At 34.3% G+C, this 21213-nt stretch overlaps 1 protein-coding gene across 1 annotated transcript in view; it reads right to left on the reverse strand.

Annotated features, from left to right (window-relative positions):
• Positions 1-3468: 3468 nt before the first annotated feature.
• The window catches only part of PRRG1 (proline rich and Gla domain 1), a 114437-nt gene continuing 96692 nt past the window's right edge, over positions 3469-21213 (reverse strand). Inside the window, exon 4 of the mRNA XM_003763473.4 lies at positions 3469-6116. Coding sequence (XP_003763521.1) covers positions 5595-6116 — 522 coding nt within the window. The 3' untranslated portion in view covers positions 3469-5594. The remainder of the gene's footprint in view (positions 6117-21213) is intronic.

A 21213-nucleotide genomic window follows, 5' to 3' on the forward strand; every position in this document is an offset into this window, starting at 1 on the left:
CACATGTAGTCTGGATAAATGTACAATAGATGATTCAAACTTTGTTTACCTCTATAACTGGTCTTTTTTTTTTTTTTTTTTTTTTGGATAATAACGACTTCTAACTTCATAAATCCTGTCATATAACACAAAACAGGTTCATTGCTCACTAGTCTGCTTCAATTTTATTATCTTGGAAAAAGGATTTCAAAATTCAAAGAACAGAATATCTAATGATTGAAGAGAAATGGAACTTTGGCAAAGAATAGCAACAACAAAACTCAATTTCATCACCAGATGGAGAAGTATAACTTTGACAGAAGGGCAATGGATTTAAATCTGACATTGTCTCAAAATCTCTGAAAGTTTACAAAAGGCCTTGAATAAAACACATCTAGTTTGCATCAAGGATAGGGAAAATACATGGATAAATTTGAGAGGCTTAATTTTAAAATTGAAAACACAAATTAAAATAAAATTTCTCCTGAAATGATAATTAAAATTTTAAGACAAGGCAAAAGTCCCAGAAAAGTGATTTATTTAAGGGGAGGGATTGTTTTCAGGCTCAAAGTTCATCATTTATTATTGATGTGATAGAATATTAAAGAAAGCAAAGTTGCTTCTGCCTTCAAGAAACTTATAGTTCACTTGAAGACAAAATATGTACAAGAAATACAGCACTTAAATGGTAACAAAAATAAATATAACATTGATGGAATGCAAATAGAAGATGTAAGTGGAGGTGAAATGAATTGGCATTAATTCCTCTTTGATTAAATAATTTGACAAAAATAAACAGATAATTACAACATTTATAATTGCTACTCTTATTTATAATGGCTTCTACTCTCAGGAAAATAATAGGGGAAAGAAGATGAACAAAAAAATCTACATAGAAATATAGATGTGTTAAATTAAATTATATGGACCGCAAATTTCATAGAAGTTCAAAAAAAAAAAGGGAGATATCCACATAGGCTGAAGAAGGACTCATCTACAAGTCCTGGTTATCAAAGAAATATGACAGAGCTTAGAATTGATAGAGTTCATAGATAGCCATAAGTTCTGGGGAAAGGTTTTTAGTTATAGCAAGGGGAGAGAATTACATATGTAATCAAGACTGGTAAACTTAGTCTAGTAATATGCAATGTGATTATGGAGAAGAAACCAGAAAGAAGGTGTTGATTTGATATATTCAGAGATATGGAAATAATCCCACTTCTGTTGCATAATTTTTGTTTTAAGAACCAATATTTACTGCCCGCTTATGTGTTAACATATGGTCTCTGCCTTCTGGATGTTTTGAATGATACATATGAATTGATGACTTGGAGAGCACTCTCTGGATAGCAGAAGGATGGACAAAAAGCTTTGTTGCTTTGCAAGCTTATGCTGCTTATTCTAGGTTATTTTAGAGCTATAAGTTAAAATCCACTGTTCTTTTGCTTGCCTTTAACTCTTTCATGATTATGTACGCAAGCAGGAATGAATCTAAGCTTAGGTTAAGGAAATCTTGAGGTGGGCCTACTCTCAGTTGGGGAGAGTGAAGATTCCTACTTTGGAATTTAGATTAGATGGCCTAAATCTGAAGTTCTTTACCCTTTTTATATCATGGATCCCCATTGGCAGTCTGGTGAATATAGAATCCTTCCCAGAATAATATTTTTAACACAAAATAAAATCTATAGGATTACAAATAAAACATCGTGTCATGTTCTTCAACTATATCCAATACTTCAGTTTGCCATTTCCTTCTCTAGCTCATTTTATAGATGAGGAAACTGAGGCAAATAGGGTTGACTGACTAGGGCAGGATCACCCAGCTAGTAAGTATCTGAGGCTAAATCTGAACTCAGGGAAATGAATCATCCTCATTTCAGGCCTGCTACTCTATCAATACTTAGCTATCCCAATTATGTCATAATAGTTATCAAAATATTTATTAAAAGTTTACAGACCGCAGTTTAAGAACAGTTGGTGTAGAAGATTCCATCTAATTCTACTGTTCTATTAAAAGCAAGCCAGCTTTAAGAGGATCAATTTTACATCTAAATTTAAAGAGGAAGAGATTTAAAATCATTTCATTTCACACCATGAATACTTACCTTTAACTGATTTGTGACACAGTGAACCACTTTTCCATCTTCAGTGGGAATGAACTGCAAAAGTTCTGTGTAGTCACAAAAATTTTCATCCTCAGCTGCTATTTTACATCTGCTATACAGTTAGGAAAACAAAGCCAATCCTTAAGAATCTGTTTTTTGCCATTTTTCAGATTCTGACAAAGTATGTGAAATCAGACAAATGAAATCTTCTCCTATGGAAAAGAGTAGTTCTAGTTGGTATAATGCCAGAACCATTTGACACCAGCTCCCAAAGAAGTGTTTCTCTTTTAGTATTTTACACTCCCCACTTAGAATATGTCAGTGTTACATTTCACCAGTTATTCTCTAATTTCTTTAGGAAGAAAATTTTGGAGGTATACCCCAAGGCTGAAAATGAGATTTACTCTGCTAAAATTCAAAATCCCTAAGGAAAAAAAAAACATTTATTGGAAGGAGATTGTATATAGTATCAATTTTATTGGCTACTATAATGTTGTGATAGTTTTGATACTTGGCATAAAGAACTTCTTGGTTTTAAAAATAGCTTTATTTAGCATACCAAAAAATCACAAAGACAAAGAAAAATCTCATCTATTATGAACATAAACAAAATGTTTAAATATCATAATTTAATGTAAACCAAATGTCTTCAAATATTAAATCTTATAATCAAATATATGTTATTTACACAAAACTAAGTTAGAATGACCTCCACAGGTATCAATCAGGTAACCAATCTTGAAGTTATCTTTCAAGTACTAAATGAACAACCATGCCTTTATCCACATAAGTCATCAGAAAATCAGCAATCACTTTATTGTTTGCATATTATGCAACTCATTGTTACATTCAAAGAAGGCAAGGTTGCTTGTCTTAAAGGTGTACAAACACAGTCACAGCATGTGGGAGGCTTGTAAAACATCCAGGGCTAAGGCTGTAAATTCTACTTCGGTTATTTAATGCAAATACAATTCAATTTAGTTAGTTTAAGAAAGGTAGTAAATATATTCTGCAAAAATAAACCTTTATTAAAAACCATTGAAGGCAAATGCAATATCAGATTGGAAAGGCATAAACATAAAAAATATATTGCTACATTGAATGAGCCCCTTTGTCTTCTGCAAATGTTAAGAAATTGAATCTATAAAACTGGATTTCATTTCAGGATGAGGATGGAAATACCAAATCCTAAATGAATTTTAAACAAAACAGTTAGTATTTTCCCCTTCTGGTCTCTTCACAGACATTTCTGGCTCATTGCCTTTTATCAGTCACATATAGGGTTTTCTCTGATCAACAGATATAATCACTGATTGATATATTTAAGGATTTGGCCTTTATTTCCAAAGGCCAAAATCCATTCAGTATTGCAATTTGGATATTCATAAAAAGCAGCAGTAACATTAAGCCCAGGAACTTAAAATTGCAAATAAACATAATTCAGGCCTGTATTTAATTATGGTATACCCGGCTCTTGTCCTTCAGTTTCTTCTGGTTACTGGTCCAACCCAAGCCCTGCATTCTACTAATTATCTAAGAAGAGCTTTGGGCCAGTTTCTATAGAACATTTAAAAACAAACATTAACAAAAACAAATTTTGAAGTGAAAATTCCTAATGGCTAATTTCTAAAAAATGCCAAAGACTGAGAGTACATAGGCCATAGATTAAGAATGGAAGAAATCTCTGAGGTCATATAAATCTGCCCTTTCATTTTGTAGCAGAAGCAACTATCTACTGTATATTTATAGTCATGTTCATGAGACAAAAACAAAAACAAAAAAACACAAAAATAAAAAAATAAAAACTAATGTACTTAGTGTTGAGGCTGTGGTCCATAATTGAGATGTTTTGTAACTTTTGAATTTAAAGTCATTTATAAAATCTTCCCTTGGGCCTTTGGACATTAATTGCTGACTAAACAATCCAGATGTCAGCACAATAATAAATGGTAGAAGATGTATGAGACCAAGTACTTGGTGGTGGCAAGGTCAAAAGAAGTTTGTATTACCCTCTTGACTGTGTAAAAGCATTATGAATAATGGATTCACAGTTCCTGGGCAATGGACTGTTGTTGCTGGAACCTCTCACTAACGTACAATCCACTTGGTTCAGACCATTGTCTTTTTTGTCTACGAGTATGTCAAATATGGGTTTCTTTTGTCCAGGAGACAATTCCCTTTGACTTTGTGAGGAGTGCGGACTGGTGTGGAGAAGTGGTTGACAATGTAGGAGTGGGACTGCATGAAAACATTCAGGTGGACAGGGTGGATCAACTTCATTTCAGTGCAATACAGAAACTCACACTTAACTGCAGGAAACAGCATAGCTGCCAATAGAGAAGGTTTGCATTCTATTCTCAAACATTTTGCCTGGGGGAGCATGACATCAACTCCCTACTTTGTAAAAGTTATACCTGTACCTCCCCCCACCCAACATAACACAAAAAGAAAAGTGACAATCAAAGAGGCTGTAATTGGATTCCAATTTGCCCCTGGTATTACACAGATTTTGCAATCTTTCTCCATCAATAGAAAACCAATATAAAAATCACAGTGCTTTAATTCTTTTATATTTAACTTTATGGGAAATTGCCTCCCTATAATACTGAGGCAATGACTGTAGCCTAACCTATGACTGTAACAAAATATTTTTCTCTCAGAGTTTTTAATCTTAATCATATTCCTAAAAGGATAGGGAAGAGTCAAGCTGGAAGGGAATAAAAGTTTGGGTGGTATTAATGGACAACAGGGAAGTAAGGAGGGAATTAATCAAATTTGAGCAGTTTGTCACTCTAATATTTGTCTGTATCCACTTTACAAATTATTTCATGGCAAAAGGAAAAAAGAAAGCATGAAATGAATAAATATGATCAAAGTCATCTAAAAATACATAAACACTGTTTGGTTCTTTACCAAATACACCACAAACCCTGAAATGTCATTAATAACCAATTATCTTACTAGTTAAAAGTTGTTAGCACTTTATCACTTATTGTTATCTCTGTCAGAGTGTCTAAATTCAGATTACCACATGCATTTTCCTTTTTAAGGTAAACTGGAAGTTACTGAGGAAAGTTAATCCAATATAATTTCATACTTGCAAAATTCAACATGTTACTGGCTTTCTAATCTGCAAATATAATTAAGTGCTACATTTAGTAGCATCCGGTAAGTCTCCCTCTCTAGGTTACTAAGAAAGAAGGATTTTTTTAAAGGCAGCTTCATATATATATTATATTGGCATTTATATGCACTCCCATATGAACACTGCTGTGGGTATCGGTTCCTATCTCCCCACTAGCCAAAATGAGCACTGATAAAATCTGAAAGAAAAAAAAAAAGAAGAAGAAGAAGAAGGAAAATGATATGGGAGGGGGGGAAGTGGTATGCTTTGAAGGTCCAATAAATTATGTAAATGCATGATTATGCCGTGATAAAGTGCTACAAAATTCTCCCATTAGTAGTTTAAAAAGAATCAGAGTAATGGAGTTGGCTTTTTTTTTTCCTGCTTTACTTGATGGTGGTGACGACAGGTACCATAGCAATGGCATTGGCTGAGCTGGAGTTCATGATGTCATCATACTGGGGGGGTGGATCTAAATGAGGTTCTGTCTCACTTCTTCTTAGGTTTGTCTGACCAGTGGCTTCCTCATAGGTAGGTGGGGGGTCACAGTTAGAGAGACGTGTAGAGACAGAATCTGAGCGCCCACCTACATAACCCAGAAATCCTGGGGACAGCCCACTGCTGTCAAAGAGTTCTTCTTGCGGGGAATGAGTGATGCTGAGATGGGATGGGAGAGGTCCTCGACCGTCTGTCAGGGTGCCATCACTACTGGCTTCCAGTGCTCCCCGTCTCATGTACATGGTTTGTCTGCGAGTTTTCTTTTTTAGGAGATATCTCCAAGTTATGAATATGATGATGAGGATAACAAAAAGGCCAATGATTAATGGAAATGCAAGGTAAAATGGATACCAGTTACTTCCTCTGTTTTCTGCCTGATGTTCCTTTATGTAGGTGTCCCAGAATTCCTTCTAAAAACAGTAAGACAGAATAAATCATAATGGTTAAAAGAGGACAAACAGAAAAAGTGAACAATCAATAACCATAAGGAAAAAAGTTAAACCCGGTTAGAGGATTCAAGTGGACCATACTACCTTTTTTGGGTCTTGCTATCTGCCTCTTAATACTATGCTCTTCCCCACATCCCCATACTCCCTTACAATGAATATTGACTAGATCCGAGTTCTGTAACATTTTCATGTTACTTGTTACTGTTACATGTTACTATATTTTGCTAGAGGAGTTTTTTTTAAAAAAAGGTAACAATGTAGTTAGAGATCTGTATAAAACTAAATTTTAGAAGAAAATCTCTTCTTCAAAATGACTGATTAATCTGATCCTAATCCAAGACCAAAGAATAACCCTGTATGGAACACTATTAAAATTTAAAGATGGCACAAAATAAATTAAGTTTAAAATTTTGCTTCCTCCTCCCTAAGTTAAATACACTCATGTAATTGCAGGAGCTACAAGTAATGTATTTCAATATGGAAGACTTGGAATCAACAGTGTAAAATTAAGGGAGAAAGTGAAAATCATAAAAGGAATAGTGAAATGAGTTGTTGGCTTTCTTCCTTTCTATTTGGTAAAGAAAATATTAGGCAGAGCTTAGATTCAGAAGATCTACTTTTGAGCATGCAGCTATATCACTGCCTAGCCATTTGACTTTAGCCATCTCACTTGCTTCTGCAGTCCTGTTTGTCCTTCTATACAATGAGGGAATCTATAAGATTCCTATAGAAATAATATTTGGGGATTTTGGGTTGGACCAGATGCTATCCAAGGTTCCTTTGAGTTCTAATGTTTTATGATGCTAAGAAACAGACATCCACTTACTGCTGCTATTATGCATATTTCAAATATGTGGATGATGATGAAATATATGGAAAAATGTGCACAGCTTCAACCAGATAATTCTTATGGAACTAAGAAGCAGCAAAAGTATATAGCACAACATACCTCTTTGCATTTTATGATTATTAATGGAGAAAATTTAATCATTTAATAATTTATTTCTTCTCAATTATAAAATCAGCCATAGATGATATTTTATACAGTTGTGTCATGATTTTTTAAAACAAGGTATTTCTGAAGATGTGGATAAGGTTTTTTAAAATGCAGAGAAGTTTTTACTTAAATCAATACAACTGTGAATCCTTTGGAAAAACAAACACTTTTTATAAACCATGTAATTACTCTTAAGAATCAAAAGTATTATAAACGTAGATTTTTACAAAACTTGCCAAAATGATGACAAAATCTGTAATAAAATTTAACTGCACACATGGAATTTTGAGATTATTAATATTCTGTAAACACAAACCAGAAATGATCACTGCAGACATTAACAATATATTTTTAAACATGTTTAGGTTTTCTTTTCCTCCAACAGTAAGAAGATTGAATAAAAGACAAGAACACTAGGCCTTTTTAAACATCTCTAATACTAGCGCCTAACACCAATATAATTTCCACAAAGTTTCATAGACATATTAAACATAAAATCGTGACATTAAATATAAAGCTTAATAGAACAAAGAATATTTTTGGACATGGCAAAATATTTCAAGCATCTGCGGTCCATAATGGGCTCTCAGTAATATAGTCTATTCTATTGTAAGTCTATTCTACTGTACAAGGATCAAACTAGCTAACTTCAGAGAGACACAGAGATTAATCATCATGGGGCTGGCTCTCAGGTGATGAATTTTTTCCAGTCACAGGGCTTGATCATTTCATTCAAGAGTATGTATGAGAAAAAACTAAACATGATCCTTCTGCTCTAAACTATTTATTCTCTTCACAATTTTTCCCTCTCCAAAGCTTTTATTTCATTAAAAATTTCATTTTTGCATCTCTTGCTTCATTTCTTCCAGGTACTTATATAGTTCTTGAATCTAAATTCCTCTTTTTTCCCACCATCTTTGAGTATCACTGTGGAATTACTTTCTTTTGGGTTTACATTTGGGCTTATATGAATCAACTGAGACAAAATATATAAAATCACACTAATAAGCATATACCCAAAAAGATTAAAGGAGAAACAAAAGGAAAGAAATGATAAAACCAGTGCCTGGGTTCTGAGAGAAGCAGAGAGATGGGGGGCATTGTGGTGAAGGCAGTTTGCTTCAGATATAGAGTAGCAGCATTGATCACTTTCTCTATCATTCAATCACCTTCTTTCAAAAGAGGGAAATGCGAAGCAAAGAGAAGAAAAAGTGTAAAAGGGAATAATGGAGAGAAATAAAAAAAATAATAAGCATGAAGTACCTTTAAATTACAATAGAAAATGATAGATCACAAAGATCATTTTGTTTCAGCAAATGTCTGGAAAAAGCACCAAAATGAATACCAACAAGAAGTCCAAAATTAAAATATTAGTTGGCTCTAATTAGCTTTAAAGTTTACAACATTTAGCTTAGGGTTACACAAAGAAATAGTTGAAATCTATGAAAGGTCCTGTCAATATAGATAAGTAGTCTAGAAACTTACAGAAGCACCCCAAAATGAGACATTTGTGGCAGTAATCTGACTAGGGAATCCACAGAAAGAAAAGACCATCATGGAATGCCAGAGGGTAAGAAGAATACACTATATACCTTGTATCAGGGAAAGCCACCCATTGACCTGACAGGAGATGATGGAGCCTGTTAATGCTCTGAGCATGGATACAGTAAGGGAAATGGAAAATAGAAGCAGAAACCCAGGAAAGTGATATTAGGACTTTGACCACATTATCCAAGTGTATGAGAAGGTGAAGAGCTTTGCCCCGGAATAAGGTCACAAATCAAAACCTGAAGCTAAAGATATGACCACATCAGAAAAGAAAACCAAAAGCTACTAAGGAATATTATGGAACAAAAATAACCCAAAGGGAAAATCTGGAAGAAAATGGTAACACAAAAACTTTAAACAGAATTCCAGAGGAAGAAATAAAAAGGCTTGAACACAAGGACTACAAAACTACCTGGAAAAAATAAAGCAATAAATAAATAAAATTATAAATGAAATGAGTTATGTAAGAAAAAATTTAAAGGAGAGTAGCTTAGAATAAAACTACTAAAGATTACTGAAGCAAAAAATACCCTGAAGATTAGACAAAACAGAAATCAGTAACTTCATGAAATAACAAGAACAATTAGAGAGAAATTGAATTGAAAAATCAAGAGTTTAAGAATATAATAAAGTACCTATTATCAAAAAACAACTCATATGGAAAATAGATGTTAAATATATGAATCAGAAAACCATGATTCTTCCATCCTTCTGCCTGGATATTATATTTCATAAAATCACAAATGAAGAATTTCCAGATTTAGTAGCATTTGTGGTCAAAGTGAAAAAAAGAATCTGAAAACCTTTTGAAATAAACTTAATATGAAAACTCTCTGGAATAGCATATCCAAAAGGCAAAGCTTCCTGATCAAAGAAAAAAATATATATTGCAAGTAGCCAAAAGCAAAAAATTCAAGGACAAAGGAAGAACCAGTCTGGATTATACAAGACTTAACAGCCACAACCATATATGAAAAAAGAGCTTGTAATATGATATTACAAAAGGCAAATGATAAGACCTTGAAACTATGAACAACTTATTCTTTAAAAACTAAGTATAATTTTACTGGTGGGAAAAATATAATATTTAGAGTATAATTCAAATTATACAGCATACAGCATTGTCTCTAGAGTCACAGGAACCAACTTTAAATCTTTCCTATGATACTTATTATATGAGTTTGGGCAATAGGCCTCAGTTTCCTCATCTGAAAAATGATAAAGTTGGACTAGACAGCATCTGAGTGAGGTTTCTTCTAGCTCTAGATTTATGAATCTATAAATAAATGGTTTTCAAGCATTCCTGATGAAGATATCAGAATTACTGAGTAGAAACAAGGAAACGCAAACGTAGGAGTTAAGAGAAATCTAGAAAGATAGCTACATTGCAGCAAATAAAAGGGGTTATGCTATGATGGTAGAGTGGCTTGGGAGGTGGGAATGGAATGTGTCTTTTGTTTGCATGCTTATAAATAATTAAAGAAAAGAAAATGAAAAGGAAAACCTAGAGATATATGCTAGAAATACAGTAAACACATAATACTATGTATATACATTTTATTCCAGAAAGATTATGAAGTGTTGATGAGGACCAAGAGAATTTACTGAATAATTGCAGGGTTCTGCAGGGTAAAATCAATGTTAAACATTGGGCATAATTTTTAAAGAACTTGAAGAAAAGAACAGCATATATTGATGGCAAAAGAGAAAAAAATATTTTTATAGATATGAGTCACTTTTAATGTGAGGAAGAAAAAGGTTTCCTGCATCCTCAAAATCTTCTACATATCCCATTTATGTAGCAAGTAAGCATTAAACACTTATATATAAAAGTCTCTGGGTTAAGTGCATAACATGTATTCTCATTTCCCTGTGGAGTTTTCAGTTCTGAGTCTACTAAACTAAATATCTACCTCTTTAGCTCATCTGCTTCCATACTCTTCTCCTACCCAAAGAAAAATTCAGTATTTTTTCTTAAAATATAAAGCTCTAAAAAAAAGTTACTGTATATAGTAGAGAGTTCTGAATTCATCTACCATTTTCCTGGAAAACTTAACCTTCATATCATTTAATTATAATGAATACTCAGGAGAAAAAGTCTGTTGGCTCATTTCATGGGAGATTATATCATCTTTAATTACAGTAACCAAACCTCAGAGCTTTAGCTATCCTTACATATCTACCTGGATAAAAAAAAAATGTGGTGACAGACTAATTTCTTCCATAATTAGACTCTTTCTTCTAGACCAGACTGCAGATCAAATTAAAGCTTACTTGAATTTAAAGAGCCAATTATATTTTATTTAAATGAATAAGAATTCCTATAAGCAATTTATGTGCCATTGTAACCCATATGGTGAAAACAAAAAAGCAGTACTAAAAAACTTTGAGAAAAGTTCATATCCATGAATGTGACATTCAAATAGGACAACATTTTGAAAAAGATGAAAACCAGCTGAAATGCTGCTGGTGCAACTTCTGAGTATGAAATTTAATCACATGTTACAGCATTTTAAAGTACTATATAAAATATTTATTTAAAGGAGAGAAGACTCATTAAAAGTCTCGGAAGGTTTAGATAAAGTTAAAATTATATAAATGATAAAATTAAATTCATTTGAAGCCATAAGAACTTGACAACCACTTTTTTTAGGGAAAGAAATTTTGTTGGGTGCAGGCTTTGTGTGAGGCTTTCTAGAATCAAATGAAATACTACAAGTCTATCAAAATATTTTGTTTAGTTTTGTTACAAGAATTGGCTCTCTGAGAGGCAGAGCAGGGAATGGGGGTATATTTAGAAATAAAGGTCATAAAACGAACAAAATATATCAATAATTCCTAGAGAAAAAAAGGGATGGGAAGGAAAGACTATCAGAGAATGATCAGTAAGATTTTAGGTATTTCTATTTTGTATTTTCTACCTTCAATCTAAGGAAAGGAAATAAATTATCACTGGGAAAATGAATCAAGACCAGAAGGATTCACAAATACATAGTTTTAAAATCACAGCGCGCGCATTTTGCCCTAACATTCCAACAAGTAGGTTTCATCACAACTCCATCAGCTCAGACCTAGCTAGCAAATAGGATGGATTTTTTATTGATTTTTTTCATGCTGAGAACAGATATGCTGAAAGTATTCTGCTGCAGAGCCAATATTAGATTTGTTTTCTCCCTTCTGAACTCCATGAAAGGCCCTGAAAAAGGATCATTCTACCCTTCTATAATAATTACTTGCATAGACCTTAGGTAAAATATTTTTAACCTCTCTAGGCCTCAGTTTTGTAATCTGCCAAATGAAACAGTTGAATCTGATGATTCTTTTTTTTTTTTTTGTCATTATTCAGCTTTTATTTTTATTTATTTATTTATTTATTATAGCTTTTTATTTACAAGTTATATGCATGAGTAATTTTTCAGCATTGACAATTGCAAAACCTTTTGTTCCAACTTTTCCCCTCCTTCTTCCCCACTCCCTCCCCCAGATGGCAGGTTGACCAATACATGTTAAATATGTTAAATACAATATATGTATACATGTCCATACAGTTATTTTGCTGTACAAAAAGAATCAGACTTTGAAATAGTATACAATTAGCCTGTGAAGGAAATCTAAAATGCAGGCAGACAAAAATAGAGGGATTGGGAATTCTATGTAGTGGTTCATAGTCATCTCCCAGAGTTCTTTCACTGGGTATAGCTGGTTCAATTCTTTACTGCTCTATTGGAACTGATTTGGTTTATCTCATTGTTGAAGAGGGCCACAGAATCTGATGACTCTTGATGAACTTATGGCTTGATGAACTACTGGGCATTGCAATTGCTAATTAATTTAATTTGTTTTACCTCTAAATACCATCTTGGGATTTAAAAATATGAAGCCCTTGAAGTTAACAAAATAATAATTCTTTAAGAACCTTTTACAATTCAATCAACAAGCATAAGCATAGGATTTGTCCTTCTCTCAACATTCCTAGTTCATTTTGCTTAGGTAAATTCCCTGCTGCCTTACAAATATTCTTACCACCTAACCAAATATATTGAATGGCTATAAATCATTTACAATATTTTAGATTGCAGCAAAGAAAATTCCATCCTACTAGATGAACTCTTCCTAGCTTAGACCCAGAGGATCTTGGAATCACCTAGGCAGGATGTGGCCTTCAGGAATGAGAATATTATTATTTCATCTGTTCCCCATCCTCCAAACCAAATACATCAAGGAGAGTTTTAATATGATTTCAGCATCCTTTAGAGATTGGACCAGTGATTTAGGTTTGAGAATGGAATGAAATGGGATTCTTACAATCCATATAACAGTTAATTTTAAAAATTGCCTAGTTTCCATAACATGAAAAAGATATTATTCAGTAATGTGCAGTATAGATTTGGTCCAGTCCAGTTTTTCTGTTTCTGTGCAGGCTATGTTAGCATACCAGTCAAAAAATCATGTGTCAATTCTGAAGAAGAAGGTCCTGATTACTTTTGTACTGTTTCTGTGTGGGGTTTTTTTCATTTATTTCATTTATTAGGAAGCTCTATCTGTGATTTGAACCTTAGATGCTTAAGCCACTTAAGTTTTAAGGTCAGTTCTAGTTCCCTGGCCAATAAATACTGTTTCTATAATATACCATGCTTTGAAATCTTCCAAAGGGTCTTCCAAAAGCTAAGAAGAAGCTAGCAAAAAGATGGCACCATTAACAGACCCCTGAAGGAGTGAAAGAATAGGGAGAACAAAGACCTTAAATTCCTATTTTGCCTCCTTTCTTCAGAAGAATCCAGCAAGGTCTCCTGATGTAAAGTAAGAATAACTGAAACATCAAATCTTCGTCACCTTTCTTTTTCGAGGATATTTGATATATAGTTTCTTTTTCTTTTCTTTTCTTTTTTTTTTTTGAGGTAATCAGGGTCCACAAGCAGTAAGTGTTAAGTGTCTGAGGCTGGATTTGAACTTGAATCCTCCTGAGGCTGGTATTCTATCCACTGAACCACCTACGCACTTCTGGCACATAATTTCAATTGTTTCCTATAACCACAAAGCAAAATACCTCCTCAAAGTTCCACCCCAGAGGTTCTCCAAGCTGTTCCTGAAAGGCCATTGTCTAATGACCATGAGGTACTATACTGGAAGCAAACTGAAATACCCTTACCACCTGAAAATTAAAGTAAGCAACGGAATACAATGGGCCTGTCTCATCTGTTGCCCATGCCAGTACTGAGTGCCAAATGCTGTAGCCAGGTCTGATCTAGGGTTTCTTGGAGATTCAGAGTGGAATAAAATGAAACACTACTAGACCATCTAATAGTTAAGAAAAGGAAATTTGTCTAGACATAGGTTGAAAAGAATGTTCAGTAAAGGTACAGCACTGATTTCTTGACTGTACTGGCCTTGCTAATACTAGTCAAAGTGTCTATCATATGGAGAATTAATTCCTTGGTTCACAGGCTTTTGCACCCATACCACCAGAAGCTTCAGGAAAAGTTCTGAAATAATGAAAGCTTTATTTTTTATAAGAAATTTTATAAAGAAAAAAAAGCTTTAGTTTCTTGAAGGGTTTTTCCCAAAACAATAGAAAAAACAATAACAACAACAACAACACACACACACAACTCCAGCCCTAAAATACTCTCTCTGGTAATAATGCTTATGATAATGCTTCCGCAACACTTCAACAAGCTGGACTTGTCACAAATTTTCCTTTTCAGTTTTCAGAGGTGGAGAGTGGTGTGTGAAAACTTGCAATAATGCCTTAATGAGATGTCTACCTATAAGCCCTGAAGCATGTATTAAATTAATACAGCCTGTTCACCCTGAAATATCTCTCCACAAACCCCATCCTCACTTTTCCCACTGGTGAGCTCCTCCTGGAGCCTGCATTTTGTGAAGGATCCTAGACTGGGGTCTGCCTTCATGGTCCTCCTCTTGTACTTGACTTTCTAGATTTCAAAATCACACCTTCATTTCTTTCCTGCTTTTCAGCTCCCATAAAAAGAAAAAATTCTCCAGTGAAGGAGTCATTTATTTATTGCTTATATTTGTATGCCTAATGCTTGGCCCAGTGCCTAGCACATAGTAATGTAACAGCCTAATAAATTTATGTCTACCTCCTTCCCTTCCTTGCTCCTTTCTTTCCTTCCTTGCTTTCTTCTTTCCTTCCTCCTTTCCTCCCTTCCAGTAACCATATTTAATTAAATAAGTGCTGTGTGACACAGTAGGAAGACAAACATAAGGAAAATTAGTACATAATGATTCTAAATACCATGGGCTTGTGTTGACATCCATAAAATTAGGAGGTTGGATTAGATGGGTTCCAAGATAGCATGGTAGAAATTCTTTGTCTCAATTGCTACCTAGCCTTAATCACTAAATGAATGGCCTCAAACTGAGACCTTTTGATGACCTAAGGTTAGATATCCCATTATAACCAGGGCCAAAGCCAGTTGTCTTTAAATCTTGCCAATGGATCCAGGTTGTCTGGAGGGAAAAGTGAGGTAGGTAACCTTACACAGCCCACCCCATTTAAAACCAATTCACTTGCATGTTATGCAAGCCATAGTCCTCTTCGAGAACGAAGGACCAACAATGAGGCACTGAAAATGGATATCCCAGAGACACCTGGAGCTCAAAAAAATTCAAAACTGAACTCATTATGTACCTCCCCCTCCAAATCCTCTCTCCTTCCAAAGTTCTCTGTGATGTCTATCAAAGAAATCCCTATCCTTCCAGTCTCCAAGGTTCACAACCTCAGCATTATTCATAACTGTTCACTGTGTGTCACCCTAGATATTCCTTAACTGACAAATCTGGCTGTTTCTATCTCTATAACAACTCTTGAATATGACCCCTTCTCTCCACACATAGATAAGACATTAGTTCAAGCCACAATCACCCCTCTTTCAGATTATCCTAATAGTCTTCTAATTAGTTTTCCTGCCCCAAGTTTCCCTCTATGACAATCCATCCTAAACATTACAACCAAGACCATCCATCTCTCTTAATTAATAAACTTCAAAGATTCCTGACTGATTCTAGGATCAAATATAAAAACTCAGTCTAGTTCAATTTGTTACTGAGTAACAAAGGCTCGGTTTAAAACACTGAAATTCAGCTTGATAAGCACTGGCTAATTATTATGTGATGCCTCTCACATAATAGACATATCGTCGACTACAAGCCAAGCGTATTGAGAATAGACTCTCACATAGTCACATAGAAAAGCATATTACATAAAGGACCAGGCTTTGCATCAAAAATATCTGGGTTCAGGTTCTGTCTCTGATACAGATGAGCTGTATAACCTTGGACAAATAACTTGACCTCTAAATATTCTCAGGAAATTCTAAGATTTTAGGTTCTAGAGCAAGCAATGAATTTGGATGACAGTGGGAATTCTTCCAATGAGAAATCATAGCTCCAGTCCCCTCCCTCTCTTTCTCATCTCCCACAAATATTTTCCCAAAACTTTCCCATTATTCTGTAGACAAAAATAGTCCCTTCCCTCAAGGAGTTTACATTCTATTTGAAGGAGATAGGGTGGGATACAAGTATATAGGTAAGTACAAAATATACTAGCAGTTAGGTAGTACGGAGAGCCCAGGGCGGGATCAGGAAGATACATTTTCCTGAGTTCAAATAGGGTTTCAGACATTTTGTGACCCTAGACAAGTCCTGTAATTCTATTTGCCTCCATTATCTCATCTATAAAATAAGCTGAAGGAAATGGGAAAGCACTCCAGTATCTTTGCCAAGAAAACCTCAAATGGCATCATAAAGTCATACACAATTATACAACACTAAAAAGTGGAAGCCAATCAGGAAAGGGAGTGGCACTTGAGTTGGGTCTTGAAAGGAATTATTGGTTCCAATAAGGAGAGATGAGTAGGGAGAGCAATCCAGATGTAAGGAACATTTTGAGCAAAGGAAGAGAAGTAGGAAATGTCACATGGAGTACAGAGAATGTCCATCAGGCCAGTTATCTAGGATGTAGATTATATTAAAAGCCATACATATAGAGGATCATGGGAACATCAAGAGGTCGAACATGAAGATGAAGAAGCAGTGAAGCATTTGGCAAATTAATGGTCTTAAAAATCTATCTTCTTGGTCCATGATTTCAGATCTACCAACTGAATTGATCTGAATCCTAACTAATATCCAAAGAGTATATATACTAAGCCACCCTACAAGTGGGTTAAAAAAAGAAAAGATTGGGGGAAAAGTTCAGCATTACTGGCAATCCTTATCATGTCCATATGTTGTTAGATAATTAGAGGTAGCTAGGTGGTACAATGGACAGAGCGATTAATCTGGGATTTAGGAGACTTTTCAGCTGTGTGCCTGGGCAAGTCATTTCACCTCTGTCTCAGGTTTTTAAACTGTAATAGAGGAATAATAGTACTTATCTCCCAGGGTTGTTAGGAAAATCATGAAATAATATTTGTAAAACACTTAAAACAATCCCTCACATACAGCATAAATACTTGTTAAAAAGTATTTATACATTTCTCATATATAAAAGTATTTCTACTTTCCCCATATATAAAAGTTAAAGATAACACATTTCGAGTCCTTCATATTACAGACAAGAAAAGTAAGTCCCCAAAAGATGAAGTGTGTTATTTATCAAAGGTCATACAATTAGCAAGTGGCAGAATGAAGCCTCCAGGAATGTAAGTCAGCAGACTCTCTATTGGATCATCTGTCCCTAGCCAGCATGAATTCTTCTGCCTGGATGAACCGCTATTTCCAACATGCTATTAAAACAACATGTGATGAAGTCATCTTTCAACTAAGACAAAAACCAGATTTGTTCAACACCTAGAATCATTAAAATCTCATGGCACATTCCTCCCTCCCCGCCAAGTAGGCAGATTGTTTTAGTGTCCTGCCTGAATCCTAATTATACATTGTTCACATAAAATTCCCCTAAAAGGTCTAGCTGATCATTCATGTTGTTCTTCACTTCTTCATCATGATAAAATTGTTATTTCCTGCTTGACACATATCATATCCTACCTCTGGAGCTGCATTCCAAATGAAGAAGATAAAGAAGAGGTGGGTAAAAATATACTTGTAAATAAACTTTAAAGGTTTAAAACAGAATACCAGTAACTACGTAATGTAGTCTTGTAGCTAGATTTTCAAATTGTGCCTGCCTGAGTTTTCATAATTAGCCTATGAAAGTTCAAGTAGCTTGCCAAATTCTTTCTTGTATTTATAATACTTGTAATCAATGACACTCTATTAACATCATCTTGCAAATCTTCCCTTTCTGGAAATGGGAGTGTTTTATGTAAGCTCTAGGGTAGCTAGTAGAAATGACTGCCAAATATCTCTTAACCAAAATGGATATGGCATCCTAGAATGCCCTTCCAATTTCAGTACTTTGTGGTTCATAAAACATTTCCATATATCTTGCTGGACCTCAATCACCCTACATTATACACAATGTGTACATTAAAATCCCTACTTTAAAAGTGAGCAAACAGAAACTATGATAACTATCTTGAATCTTGACAAGTAGGTGAGCACTTATCTGCAAGGCTGATACAAAGTAGGACTAAATAATCACATTATTAAAAAAGTTTAAGTGGCATAGAAAAGCCATACATCTACACTGAAAGATTATACTTAGCAAGTCATCTAATCATAGAGGAAAAAAATTACTTTTAACAAAATGATCTTAGTCCTAACAACAGGAGTAATTTTTTTGCTAGCTACAATGAAATTTAAGGTTTATGTATAACACTACACCAAATCAATAAAAACCAACTTAGTAGCTCTTCAAAATCGACTGCAGAAGTAAATTCAGCTCAGTGAAAGCCAAAGTAAAGCTATGAATTCGTAAAAATCTGATTAATTGGCACCACAGGGTAATTCAATTCAATAAACATTTATTAGAGCACCTAACTAAAATAAGGTATTACTGAAGATATAAAAACAAAAAGAAAAATAAATTTCTCCTTCAGGGAGCTTATATGCTCCCATTATACCCTGAAATACAACTCGTATAAACAATAACAATAGAGAAATTACATATAAATTAACAAGGATGGCGAGAGCACTGCAACTGAGGGAGAGAGCTCCCTGTAAAATAGCAGAAGTAAGGATCAGCCTTCCGATCCAGAAAGCCTAGGTCCAAGACCTGTCTCTAATTCATAATATCAGGGTGACTGTGAGTAAAAGTCATATAAACCTTCAATGCTTCAGCTAAAATGAAATTGCAGACTAACTTTGTGAAGGTTAAGTAGCGATGGATAACAACCATTTCTCAGAAGAAAAATTTAATTTACAGAGCTAACATTTTCTCCAATTTTTCTTAAATCTAGAAAATCAATAAAAGAAAAAAAAAACTGACATTGTTACATTTTTTCTCATTTTTCCCTTTTTGATTTGATTTTTCTTGTGTAGCAAGATAATTGTATAACTATGCATTCATATATTGCATGTAATATATTTTTTACCATGTTTAACATAAAAAAAGAAAAAACAACAACAAAATAAAAACAAAAACAAAAACAAGTTCCTATTTTTTAGTGTTTGCCAATTCAAGAAATAAACTCTCACTGAAAATTTAACAGCTTCCTAATCAGCAGGGGTCCAAGTTTCAGAATTCCAAAATACTGAGTAAGGAAACAGCACAAAAAGGCAATCAACAGAAAGAAAGGCAAGGAAGTCAATTTTACTCATGGGAATTAAAAATAAAACAAACAAACTGAGAAGAGTTGCACTTTGGTTCAGAGGAAAGTAACACCAAAAACCCATGTTTGGTTTTGTTCTTCTGGGTGAAGCAAAACCAGGTATAGGTCAGAGAAGAAAGAGGGAGCCCAAACTTGGGGAATGGTGCTGCTGATTCATGGTAGGACTAAACACCTGGAGGCCAGTTGATAGTCAAAGTCTCTGCAGAAGGGAAACTGGCTTTCAGCTTTATAGTGGCCAAGTGATTGAGAATATGTCTCGGAGGAGGTTCTTTCATTTGGCCCAGAAAGTTTGCCGAGTTCTTTACACTAATAAATAACATATCTGCAAAAGTAGAGGGAGTTATTGCAACCAAGAGTACACCACACCAATGAAATCACAAGTTTGGAGACCTACCTTCTTCCATTCCTCCCTCAAATGGTCACAAAAAAACTATGTTGTTCTATATTACACACACACACACACACACACACACACACGCACACACACATTTATATACATATATATTCACTGTGTTATGTTATTATACATGCCCAAGAATATCTACATTTTTGATGTAATATCACATAAAATTCATCATAAAAGAATCATTGATTATTAATTAAATGCCTAGGAATTTTGTGGTGTTCTTTAGCTCCTGTTTCTACCATGTGACTAAATTATCTTGCATTACAAATTTAAATATGCAAAAATCAGCAGGGAAAAGGAAGAACATTTTCTGGCATAATTTCAAAATCCCCAAGCAAATAAATGAATATAAACACAACCTGAGCACTCAGGATTTACAAGAATGATGTTCAACTTCTGGTGCTTGAGCCCCAATAGAGTATATCTAACACCCAATCTTCCAACATCTGCCAGTTTCTCATCACAGAGAGAAGTCTGAGAGCTCAGGGGTAGTCTCTCACCACCTAGGCTGCTGTTTGTATACCCTATACTGACAAATATAACATATCCCCTACCAGTATGTTACTAAAGTGAGAAATTCAACTGGAACAGGCTAAGGTACCACAAAAAATATTCTTGTTGAATGCAAATGTCTTTTCAGACCCTGGCACTTGTCATGTTAATTTAACTTAGTTGGTAATAAACACCTCAAACACTTAAAAAGGGCAATGATATCTTTTCTTGGCTTTCCAATGCAACAATTATGTATGGCTGTTCTGAGAAAATTATTTCTTTCATAAGAGGAACATTTAATTTTAAAGTATAGGTTCATCTTACTTTAACCATTCATAAGAAGCATTATTTTAGAGATTAAATAGGCTATCATTTACCAGATACAGAAGTCTCCAGTTTGTAAACATAATTATATCTTATAGAGTTAATCTTTAGAAATAATTATAAATAAATGTAACAATTTATGTGAACAGAATTTTATTCTGTGAGAGCAGGTTTAAAATGAGTTATAATAATGCAAAGATGAAACTGACTTATTTCTTCAGGTCAAGAATAATACTATAATATTTTGATAGATACATGATTTCAAAGAACCACAAAATTTGAGGGATAGAAGGGACTTAGATAGAAGCGGTCATTCATTAGATCCAGAAAATAACATCATAATGACACATTTGAGAAGTGATCATCCAACCTCTTCTTGAACACTTGAAAGGAAGGGAGACCTACCATCTCCTGCTGAGCCCAGGGCACTTCTGAATAAGTCTCCAAGTCAGGAAGTTTGTCCAAGGTAAAATTAAAATTGGCCTGAGCAATTTCCACCCATTGTTTCTGATTCTGTTCCCTGTGGCCAAAGAGAACAAAATCTAATCCCTCCTCCAGCCCTTCAAATACTTGTAATAGTTATCACATCCC

This window comes from Sarcophilus harrisii, chromosome 3 (genome assembly GCF_902635505.1).
Source record: "Sarcophilus harrisii chromosome 3, mSarHar1.11, whole genome shotgun sequence".
NCBI lineage: Eukaryota > Metazoa > Chordata > Mammalia > Dasyuromorphia > Dasyuridae > Sarcophilus > Sarcophilus harrisii.